Source organism: Electrophorus electricus, chromosome 6 (assembly GCF_041902795.1).
Source record: "Electrophorus electricus isolate QZ-2024a chromosome 6, ASM4190279v1, whole genome shotgun sequence".
NCBI lineage: Eukaryota > Metazoa > Chordata > Actinopteri > Gymnotiformes > Gymnotidae > Electrophorus > Electrophorus electricus.
Genome location: NC_137502.1, coordinates 25887050 through 25899667, shown reverse-complemented (window position 1 = coordinate 25899667; position 12618 = coordinate 25887050). Strand labels below are relative to the sequence as shown.

At 36.8% G+C, this 12618-nt stretch overlaps 2 protein-coding genes across 2 annotated transcripts; both read left to right on the top strand.

The window, feature by feature from the left end:
* Window positions 1–4449: 4449 nt before the first annotated feature.
* LOC118241184 (extracellular calcium-sensing receptor-like) lies at window positions 4450–7826 on the top strand. The gene is made up of 6 exons (XM_035525285.2): window positions 4450–4664; window positions 4795–5086; window positions 5263–6054; window positions 6232–6459; window positions 6586–6709; window positions 6919–7826. Exons 1-6 carry the CDS (start codon window positions 4450–4452, stop codon window positions 7824–7826), a joined length of 2559 nt encoding a protein of 852 aa, XP_035381178.2.
* Window positions 7827–8427: 601 nt separating this feature from the next.
* On the top strand, window positions 8428–12415 carry LOC113569011 (extracellular calcium-sensing receptor-like). The gene is made up of 6 exons (XM_035525284.2): window positions 8428–8832; window positions 8960–9251; window positions 9637–10428; window positions 10599–10826; window positions 10954–11077; window positions 11239–12415. The coding sequence occupies exons 1-6, from the start codon at window positions 8612–8614 to the stop codon at window positions 12144–12146; spliced, it is 2565 nt and encodes an 854-aa protein (XP_035381177.2). The 5' UTR covers window positions 8428–8611; the 3' UTR covers window positions 12147–12415.
* Window positions 12416–12618: the final 203 nt, after the last annotated feature.

The window sequence follows — 12618 nt, the reverse complement described above, 5'->3', positions numbered from 1 at the left end:
AACTAGGTGCTGAAAACATTCAGCAGGAATCTTTGCCCATGCACACAGGATAGCTTCTCGCAGTTGTTGCAAATTAGATGGAGGTACTGACATGCTCTGAACAACCTGGTCCACATTGTCCCAGGGATGCTCTATAGGATTAAGATCTAAGGACTGTGAAGGCCAGAGAAACAAGTAAAACTCGCAGTCATATATGACCCTTGCTGCATGTGCATTATATTGCTCAAAGTGTACAGCTGCCATGAAGGGATGAACTTGTTTGGCCACAATGACTGTACAAATGGCCACCCTACTGTACAAATGTCTATCCACAAGCATCACAAGACCCAGGCTGCGCCAAGTAAACATTCTCCACAGCATTACTCCACCTACTCCAGCCTGAACTGGTGACACTTAACAAGAAGGACCCATTGATTCAGGGCCAAATTCTGATGACAATACATTTCGCAGATGCTCTTATCCAGAGAGACTTACAAAAGTTATTTTCTTATTCTAATGTGGATTCACACCGAAACTGGTCCACAGAAAACTTGCACACCTGATGTTATGTTGCACTCTGGGGTCACTAATTTTCACTCAGCAAAGCGCCAATTGTGAAAGGGCAGGTGTCTCAAAGTGGCCTTTCTGTGTTTAAAAATGCCATAATTTAGAATGTTGCACACTTTTTAATCACAAAGAAATAACAACATTTCATTAGGTACTTGAATTGCTTTACTACACAGATAAAGGCTAAACTTGTGATCACTCACTCACCTTTCAGAACATACAAGATGAGAAGTTGGCAAGTACCAGTTACCTGGTGGTAAGGTGCTATATTGATTAGCAGGTAATGGAATTCCAGGGCACAGTACCAAATTTTAGACCCTTGGCAAAGTGGTTTTCTCAGGGCCCCCTGCCCCCTCCCCATCTTCTCATCTCTTTTTTGTATGGGGCCCAGTCATGATTACCCACCTACTTTCAATCCACAGGTACAGATTGGACAGGCAGACAAACCAAGGTGAAGCCTCAGAATTCTGCAGCTCAAGTGCAATCAAAAATGGACAGGCCTTCCAATCTTCCTCACCTTACAGTCACCCTTCAAGGCATACCCAAGTTTTCAGGCTTATCTCACACCCAGTGCCAGTAAGTCTGAGGTGTTTGTCCACTGCCCTAACATTAAGATTAGCTTGTCTTTTTATCATTGATAGAGTTAGAATTAGTTCCAACTAAAGGTAGGTGGAAATTAGTACTAAATTGTATTAGTACTAAATTAGTACTAAACTAAAAAAAACAGCATTAGGGTAGCTCACAGAAGCACCTGGCCACCAATGTGACCACAACTGCAGAACATGCTCAGAAGCCTCTGTGATTCATATGGAGCAAGAGCAGTTCCAAGTGGAAACAGCTCGTTGCTGAACTTTGGTGTCTCAGGATTCAGGATCTCCATTGGGTTGCTGTAGTGCCATTGGAAACCATGGAATTATATGCGATTATTTGTGAAATTCAAAGATCACACCACATTATCCAATTCGAGGCATAAGCAGATGGTGTTCTGAACACAAAATGCAAATCAATAAACAAGTAAGGCCTTTAAAGTCAGTTCATGATCTGTCATTCCAAAAATTCTCCAAGTATAAAAATAGGTTAGTCATCCTGTCTATTTTAACCCAATGTGGTCAAAGCACATGCTGGCATGTCTGATTCGATGTTTTTATTTATATCTTTCAATAGGAAAACACAGAAATATGGTTCAAACATTTTCTGAGCCATTTCTTCCCATTCAATTTTGTCAATAGTAAGAATAAAGAACCTATGAAAGGTTAAATATAATGGTTAGATATAGGTTAAGATACATGTCATCTGCTTCTCACAATGTGATTTGCATGCTTGTGTTTCACTCAGATCTTATCCATCTAATCACCATGTGTGATTGATGAATTTGTGTATCAATCTGAGTGAAACCAAACAATAAATAATCATGAACTCACTAAGGATTTACCCTTCACTTAAGAATCATTTCCTTCCTTGTCCAATTGAAATCTAGCTAGCTAGCTAAAATGTGCAAAAGGTTTACAGCTGCTGAAGTTGCAGAGATTTTGGAAAGTAGTCACAAAGATAACAGAGCATTAGAGCCTGAGGGGTTTGATTCCTTTGATGAAGAAGAATATACAAATTAAAGAGATTGACAGCTAAATGTTATTTTACAATATTGCTATTATAGTGGACAGCTATCCACTACATAGCTATCCCATTTAGGCATGATGTCTGATATCAGCTAGCTAGCTAAATGCTGCTTCTGTGCAAAATTCATTAAATTAATTACAATAGTTATGACTTTTGTTTGACAAAATTGACTGTCCATTAGTAAACGTTTACTTTGTAAAGGTATTTTGTGTGTGAAAGCTAGTACAGCATGGCTGGATGGATATATTTTGGCCATAGTGAATACTGTTCTATGCAGCTAGAACGATTTTGTTTTTTGGCATAATTTGGTTATATATATATTTTCACTTGCACACATGAAGGTTGACATTTTGATATTCTGATATCTAATATAAAGTCATTGTTCAATCACATTTTATCTCAGGCCTGGTAAGATTGAGTGAAAGTAATGTAACAGACCACACATTACTCAATACATGACTGTTCAAATGTTATTTTTCAACATTAAACATTTCTATCCAACTTTAATCATATATTACACTGGGTATGTGACTAAAACACCTGTAAACCTATTTCAAACACCAAAACAGTTGGTTCCCATGAATAAAGGTTTTTTTTTTTATATGAGATATGATACATTTCTAAAATTCGATCTCATATATTCAGGTTTATGGACATTCTTTATGCAGTACCCTAGATCAAATAGTCCCCCACTGGGAAGAGAGCTGAGACTGGTCTGAACATTTTGATATGAAACATATGGGTATCATGCTATATGTAAGTACCTTTAATGTGAAGTTAAAAAAATGTGCAAAAACAGAGGAAATGCCATAAGATCTCTGGGGGTTAAGGACTAGGCATCTAAATTCAACTTCACTGTCAGGAATGCCTGCTGCAGTACTCCAGATTCCAAGGCATTTGTTCTTTTTTGGTAAACAATTTAAAATCAAATGCTAGCAGACTTAAAAGTTTGTTGTGGTTTTATCCATTTCTTTCATAATTTTTTTTATACATATAACTTGGTGTAGTTAATTTCATATACATGAGCCATGTCCATTTATCTCTCATTTACTATGCTTTATCATGCCTAACTTCTTTTTATATTGATCAATCAATAAACTTTCCATTCATTTAATCTGATGGTGTAGGAGGTATTTCTAAGCAGTGGTACTAGATTCCTGCGTACATGTTAATACTCATTAATACATGTCTTTAATTAGTCTTTAATTATAATTAACAATTGGTATCATGCTATATGTAAGTACTCTTAAAGTTAATTATTTGTTTTAAATATGTAAAAACAGAGGAAATGCCCTGAAATTTCACAGGGTTAATGCTAATTAACAATTTTCGCTAAAATTAAAGTGGTGTTCAAGATATAAGTAATTTGACAAATTCAAACATATATCGTGAGTACATGAGTACAATGTGCTACCTAGGCTACCACTGACCAACCAGACCAATATATGACCAGTATAACATAACAGACCAATCCAAATAGACACTTTGTGTGTGTGGTGGTACTGTATTTTTCATCCACCACTTCTAATGTCACTGACATTTAGCAGCTGATTTGATTTCATAGAAAATGCAAATGCTAAAACACCCCCAGCCTGCACTTTACAGACGTGCAGTTTACAGATCACTTACACAAATACATGTAATCACTAGATCTTTTCAGCCTCCAAATGGCAAAAGCAGTAATATACAAATCTTCTGTTTCATACCAGAGCCAGTTCTTCTGTTTCATCAAATACATATTTTTTCTCTCTGACTTCTAAAGCTTGTTCTGAATTCATCCACATTACCAGCAGTATGTGTTTGAATGTATGTCAGTGTAACTAAGATGTAGATATCATGCAAATGAAGACATTATATTTATATTTAATAAATACTGTATTTAATAGAAATTACATTTATTCCCAACTAACACAAACAAATTAAGAAGGGAAACATTTCAATCAGCCATGATCATTTGGAAACTCATCATACTGCATAATATATGTTAATTATGTCCTTGTTTAGATGTAGTGATTATTAATTAAAAAATAATACTCATTGTAACAAATAAAGCTGGAGTGGTTATTTTCAAACCACATGTACAGATTTTACAGGCAGATTTCAATCCACAGGTAAACCAGGCTACTCTGCTCACATTTCAAAGTCATACCTCCTTTGACATTGGTGTCTTTACCATATGGAATTTGCCTTTCTATCTGTATAAATACCACATATCCTTCCTGTTCAACCAAGTGAATCGTCAGACCTGCCAGAAGTTCTTAGCCATTATCTCCAGTCTGTAGGTGGATGGAGCCTACCTTTGCTCTCTTGCATGTAGTAATGGTCATCATCAGCTTTTCCAAATCTAATGGGACTGCCTGTACCCTGCAAGGAGAGTCTGTATACCCTCATCTATCAAAGGATGGTGATATTATAGTTGGAGGGATGTTTTCTTTTCATAGCAGTTGGGAGATCACAAACTTGTCCTATTTGGTTAAACCACCTCAACTGAAGTGCACAAGGTAAGCAGTAAAGTGAGTATTTCTGACACTGTGTAAGAACATGTAATATATTAAAATGTAAATAATGGCGAAGCCGATGTAAGTCTTTTTCTAAAATAATGTCATTGTATTTTCTTTATTTATTCTGCAGTCTTGATGTCAGAAACTTGCAATATTCCCAGTCTTTGATGTTTGCAGTAGAGGAGATCAACAACAGTTCCTCTTTACTGCCTGGTGTCTCACTGGGCTATAAGATCTATGACACCTGTACTTCCAAAGCAGTGGGGGTTCAGGTGGCTCTATCACTTGTTAATGGAAATGAGAAATCAGTCTCAGATGAGCCTTGCACAGAACCAGCCCAGGTACAAGCAATAATAGGAGAGTCATTCTCATCAGTGTCGATGGCTGTTGCGATGAGTATTGGACCTTTCAGCATTCCCTTAGTAAGAATTTATGCAACTATAAAGATTTTATGTCTAGCAAAACATCATTTTAATTGTCAGAAAAAGAACCATGAATGTGAAACTATTTGATCAACAATTTAATGTCATATGTCATTATGATGATGAATGCAAACTTCTAAACAATATACGAGATACCTGTACAAATGTGTTTTTAGATCAGTCACGGTGCAACCTGTGAGTGTCTCAGTGACAAAAGAAAATATCCCTCATTTCTGCGAACTATTCCCAGTGATTACCACATGAGCAGAGCACTGGCAGAAATGGTCAGGCACTTTGGCTGGACCTGGGTGGGAGCAATAAGAAGAGATGATGACTATGGAAACAGTGGGATGGCTGAATTTACTGAAGTCGCAGAGCAGTTGGGCATATGCTTAGAATATTCCCTTCCATTTTATAACACCTTTTCACAAAGGAAGGTTCTGGGAATCATTGAGCAGATCAAAAGCTCCACTTCTCGAGTGATAGTGGGATTTGTCGATGCTGGGGACTTAGAGATGTTGCTGGATGCATTTTTTGAGCACAACATCACTGGATACCAGTGGGTGGGAACTGAGGCCTGGATCTTTGATCCAGTTGTGGCCAAAATGGACAAGCACAACATACTGCAAGGAGCCATAGGACTGGCTGTCCCTAATACAAATGTGAATGGTCTGAAGGAATTCATTCTAGATTTAAATAGAGTGAAATCTGCAGGCAGTGCCATTTTTACTAAATACTGGGAGACATTTTTCCATTGTAAATATACAGTGCAGAATGAGTCAGAACGCTCCGCAGGATGCACGGGAGAAGAGACGTTATCTGAAATGAATAGCATCTTCACTGATATGTCCCTGATGCCATATTTCAATAATGTGTATAAAGGGGTTTATGCTATTGCCCATACCCTACATGATATTCTCGGCTGCAAAGAAACATGTCAAAGAATGAACCAGCCTGATCCTCTCACAGTAAGTTAATAGTCTGTTGTAGCACTGTCCCTGTACTGCATACTGACCTTTAGAACACACATTTAGCACCAATTCAAAAATGCAGCCAAAATAACACTTAGTAAAGCAATGTTCTTTACAGTGCATTTTAAATAATATAACTTTTACCAACAAATAAACTTTGGTCTATTTCATCAGTTTCTAGAACATCTTAAAATGGTGCGATTCAAAACTAAAGGGGGTGAAGAGGTTTATTTTGATAAAAACGGTGACCCTGTTGCAAGATATGAGGTCATAAACTGGCAAACAAGTGCAGAAGAGCACCATGAATTTGTCATTGTTGGACTTTATGACTACACTTTCCCTGTTCATAAGCGATTAACTCTAAACGTGTCTTCTATTGTGTGGGCACAAAATACAAATAAGGTCAGATTTGCTCATAAGTAAAGAATTCCTTATATGGAGATGATACTTGTAATGTGAATTTGAAGAACACATTTAACTATGCACCTGTTATGTCTTCTACTAACTAAATATTTCCCTTGATTATAGGTCCCGATATCGGTGTGTAGTGAGAGCTGCACTCCAGGCACCAGGAAGGCTGTGCAGAAAGGAAAGCCTGTGTGCTGCTTTGACTGTATACCATGTGCAGAAGGAGAGATCAGTAATATGACAGGTACATAAATGCCAAAAAATAAAAACAAAAAATAATTAATTATTGGGATTACTGCAGTGATTAAAAATATTACAGGCGCAATGATCTCCTACATTTAACAGATATACATGAATATTGTAACAAAGTAGATTTGAAGACTATTCAGCTGATTATTTTTCCTGTATATCTAACTTCCCATTTCCATTGTTTGCTTTCTTACTCCACAACAGATTCTGTCAAATGTGAACAATGTTATCATGACTACTGGTCAAACTCACAAAGGAATGAATGTATAACAAAGGAAATTGAATACCTATCTTATGAAGAAATTATGGGAATTTTGCTAACAATTGTTTCTATTGTTGGTGCATTCATGACACTGGCAATATTAGTTGTATTTTATAGATACAAAGATACCCCAATAGTCAAAGCCCACAACTCAGAGCTGAGCTTCCTGCTGCTCTTCTCTCTGACTCTGTGTTTCCTCTGTTCACTTACTTTCATTGGTCAGCCCTCTGAGTGGTCCTGTATGCTGCGTCACACAGCGTTTGGTATCACCTTCGTCCTCTGCATCTCCTGTGTTCTGGGGAAAACAATAGTGGTTTTAATGGCCTTCAGGGCTACACTTCCGGGTAGTAATGTCATAAAATGGTTTGGGCCTCCACAGCAGAGACTCAGTGTTCTTGCATTCACTCTCATACAGGTCATTATATGTATGCTTTGGCTAACAACATCCCCTCCTTTTCCATTTAAAAATCTCAAAGTTTACAAGGAAAAGATCATTCTAGAATGTAATTTGGGTGCATCTATAGGTTTCTGGGCTGTACTGGGGTACATAGGAATTCTAGCAAGTCTATGTTTTGTTTTGGCCTTTCTAGCACGGAAGCTGCCTGACAAGTTTAATGAAGCCAAATTCATCACATTCAGCATGCTCATATTCTGTGCAGTTTGGATCACCTTTATTCCATCTTATGTCAGCTCTCCTGGAAAATTCACTGTAGCTGTGGAGATATTTGCCATTTTAGCCTCAAGCTTTGGATTGTTATTCTGTATATTTCTTCCAAAGTGTTACATAATCATACTGAAACCAGAGAAAAACACTAAAAAGCAACTTATGGGTAAAATGCAAAATAAGTGAGCGAACAGACTACATATGTCACTTTAGTGTGGCCAAGGTTACAACCTCTGCAAACTTGGATGGACAATATATTAGAACAAATTATTCTAAAATTTCAAAAGGATCCAAATATACTGGACTGGGTCTTCAGGGTACCAAAAATTTCAACAAATTCTGTATTTTATTGTGTAAAAAAACTTTCTAATATAAAGCCACCATTTTTTTCATCAACTATCAACTATTACTATTAATAGTGCTTGTGTGTGTGTGTGTGTGTGTGTGTGTGTGTGTGTGTGTGTGTGTGTGTGTGTGTGTGTGTGTGTGTGCGCGCATATATATATATAATTTTTTAAAACTGCATATTTTATACATTTGTGCCAAAAGTACAAGTGTCTCAACATTACTCAACACTACCCAGATATGTTGGGCTTTCTAATCAGACAAAGTACTGCCAAAAAAAAAAAAGAAGCAAAAAAAGATAAAAAAGCAAAAAAAAAAAAACAAAAAAAACATATTGTAGCATATAAAGGTGGAGTGGCAGTATGAATAGCTGGTGCAGAGACAGATCTAATTTTCAATCAACAGGTACAGATTTGACAGGCAAATTTTAATACACAGATAAACCAGGCTACTCTGCTCACATTTTGAAGTCACACCTCCTTTGACACTGGCCTACCAGTAAAACTGTACCATAGAGAATGTACCTTTCTATCTGTATAAATACCACATATCCTTCCTGTTCAACCAGCTGAAATATCACATCTGCCAGACATTCTAAAGCATTATCTCTACAGTTTGACCTGGATATGTGGATGGAGCCTGTATTTGCTCTCTTGCATTTAGTAATGACCATCATCAGCTTTTCCAAATCTAACGGGACTGACTGTACCCTGCTAGGAGAGTCTGTATACCCTCAACTATCAAAGGATGGTGATATCATAGTTGGAGGGATTTTTCCTTTTCATAGCAGTTGGGAGATCACAGACTTGTCCTATCTGGTTAAACCACCTCCGCTGAAATGCACAAGGTAAGCAATAAAGTGAGCATTTCAAACAATTTGTGAACTTGTAATATTCTAAAATATCAAGAGTGACAACACTGAAGGATCCTTAAGTCTTTATCCTAAAATATTGTCCTTTATTTTAATTATCTAGTCTTGATGTCAGAGCCGTACAGTTTTCACAGTCCTTGATGTTTGCAGTAGAGGAGATCAACAACAGTTCTTCTTTACTGCCTGGTGTCTCCCTGGGCTATAAGATATATGACACCTGTATGTCTAAAGTAGTGGGGGTACAGGTGGCTATGGCACTTGCTAATGGAAATGAGAAATCAGTCTCAAATAAACCCTGTACAAAACCAGCCCAGGTACAAGCCATAATAGGAGAGTCATTCTCATCAGTGTCCATGGCTGTTGCTATGAGTATTGGACCTTTCAGCATTCCCTTAGTAAGTGCTTAGGGAATTATGTCTTTTAAATCATTTAAAAGCTTTAAAATGTAAACGATTCCAAAAGTTTAATCAATGTCTATTAAATGATTTTAATTGTTAGATAAAAAAACGTGATGTTTTATCACCAATTTTAATGTCATATGCAATGATGATGGCTATACACTTATCATATTACCTGATACACCTGCTTGAATGTGTTATAGATTAGTCAATCTGCCACCTGTGTCTTATGACAAAAATAAATATCCCTCATTCCTACACACTGTTCCAAGTGAAACATTCAGCTGAAAACTCTTTTTTGAATAGACTTACAATTGCATGTGCTGTTAAGATAGCTGGAAGCTAATAACATTGTCTATGAGATATGTCAATCTGATTTTAGATCAGTCACTATGCCACCTGTGAGTGTCTCAGTGACAAAAGGAAATATCCCTCATTTCTGCGCACTATTCCCAGTGATTACCACCAGAGCAGAGCACTGGCAGAAATGGTCAGGCACTTTGGCTGGACCTGGGTGGGAGCAATAAGAAGAGATGATGACTATGGAAACAGTGGAATGGCTGCATTTACTGAAGTCGCAGAGCAGTTGGGCATATGCTTAGAATATTCCCTTCCATTTTTTAAAACCTACTCACAAGAGAAAGTTTTGAGAATCATTGAGCAGATCAAAAGCTCCACTTCTCAAGTGATAGTAGGATTTGTTGATCATTCAGACATGGAGATTTTGCTGGATGTATTCTATGAGCACAACATCACTGGATACCAGTGGGTGGGAACTGAGGCCTGGATCTTAAATCCAGTTCTTGCCACAATGGACAAACACAACATACTGCAAGGAGCCATAGGACTGGCTGTCCCAAAAGCAGAGGTGACAGGTCTCAAGGACTTCATTCTAGATTTAAATCGAGTGAAATCTGTAGACAGTGCCATTTTTACTAAATACTGGGAGACATTATTTCATTGTAAATATACAGTTAAGAATGATTCAGAGCACTCACCATCATGCACAGGAGAGGAGGAATTGTCTGAAATGGACAACACCTTCACTGACATGTCCTTGATGCCATATTTCAACAATGTGTATAAAGGGGTTTATGCTATTGCCCATACCCTACATGACCTTCTTGGATGTAAAGAAACATGCTCTACAAAGAAGCAGCCTGATCCTCTCACAGTGAGTTAATGATTCTGCACTTAAAGATAAAGAAGACACATTTAGCACTTCTTCAAAATCCTTGCCAAAATGTTTTAATTTAATGGGCAATGCAGTTATTCTGTGGGTTAAAAAAAAAAAAAAAATGATATTACTTGTAAAAACAAATGAACTTTGCTCTATTTCTTCAGTTTCTAAAACAGCTCAAAATGGTGCATTTCAAAACTAAAGATGGTGAAGAAGTTTATTTTGATAAAAACGGTGACCCTGCTGCGAGATATGAGGTGATAAACTGGCAAACAAGTAAACATCTGCAACACAACTTTGTTACTGTTGGACTTTATGACTCAACTATCCCTGTTAACAGTCGATTAACACTAAACATGCCTTCTATTTTGTGGGCACAAAATACTAATAAGGCAAGAATAAAATAAACATTTTATTTTGGCCTTAAATAAAGCACTTTTCATATGGAAATGACAACTGCTACGTTGATTTCAAGAAAAAAAACCAAAAAAAACCTAAATATATTCCCATTGATTGTAGGTGCCAACATCTGTGTGCAGTGAAAATTGCCCTCCCGGCACCAGGAAGGCTGTGCAGAAAGGAAAGCCTGTGTGCTGCTTTGACTGTATACCATGTGCTGAAGGAGAGATCAGTAACAAGACAGGTATAGAAACAGCTAGATGTGTTTGACAAGTTATTCTACTTGTTTTAAAGGATATATGATACTTGTAACAAACTAGATTAATTAAACCAAAATATGTGTCCTGTATTCAGATGTGTATCTAACTTCCCATTTTTATTGTTTTCTTTCTTACTCCACAACAGATTCTATTAAATGTGAACAATGCTATCAAGATTACTGGCCAAATACACACAGGGATGAATGTATAAAGAAGGAAACTGAATATCTGTCTTATGAGGAAACTATAGGAATTTTGTTAACAGTTGTTTCTATTGTTGGTACATTTATGACATTGGCAATATTACACATATTTTTCAAATATAAAAATACCCCAATAGTCAAAGCCCACAACTCAGAGCTGAGTTTCCTGCTGCTCTTCTCTCTGACTCTGTGTTTCCTCTGTTCACTTACTTTCATTGGTCAGCCCTCTGAGTGGTCCTGTATGCTGCGTCACACAGCGTTTGGGATCACCTTCGTCCTCTGCATCTCCTGTGTTCTGGGGAAAACAATAGTGGTGTTAATGGCCTTCAGGGCTACACTTCCAGGCAGTAATGTCATGAAATGGTTTGGGCCTCCACAGCAGAGACTCAGTGTTCTTGCTTTCACACTGATACAAGTCGTTATCTGTATGCTTTGGCTAACAATTTCCCCTCCTTTTCCATTTAAAAATCTAAAGCGCTACAAGGAAAAGATAATTCTAGAATGCCATTTGGGTTCAGCTATAGGTTTCTGGGCTGTGCTGGGTTACATAGGACTCCTGGCTGTTTTATGCTTTGTACTGGCTTTTCTAGCACGGAAGTTGCCTGATAATTTTAATGAAGCCAAATTCATCACATTCAGCATGCTCATATTCTGTGCAGTTTGGATTACCTTTATTCCATCTTATGTCAGCTCTCCTGGTAAATTCACTGTAGCTGTGGAGATATTTGCTATTTTAGCCTCAAGCTTTGGATTGTTATTCTGTATATTTCTTCCAAAGTGTTACATAATCGTATTGAAACCAGAGAAAAACAAAAAAAAGCAACTTTTGGGTAAAATGCCAAATAAGTGAGCTAAGAGACTACATATTTATCATTCATTTGGCTACATATAAAGGTTATAACATGTACAAGCTTGGAATTGGATGGATAACATATTAGAACAAATTATTTTAAAGTTTCAAGAGAATCTGGACATCCTGGACTTGGGTTTCAAGATACCATTAACACTTCAACAAATTTACTAACAAATGTAATTTACTTTTGTGAATTTTTTTTTTCTATAATTCAACATCTGATCTATATGTGCATCCTTTGCATTCTTAATCTTAGCTGATCAACATTTTAGAATAATATAACATCAAAACAACAACTATATATATATATATATATATATATATATATATATATATATATATATATATATATATATATATATATATATATATATGTGTATGTATCATGTATGTATCATCACACCATGCATTATGCATTTGTCACATTCAACACAGGTTAGGGGCCAAAAATGTTGCGTTTTCTAAATAG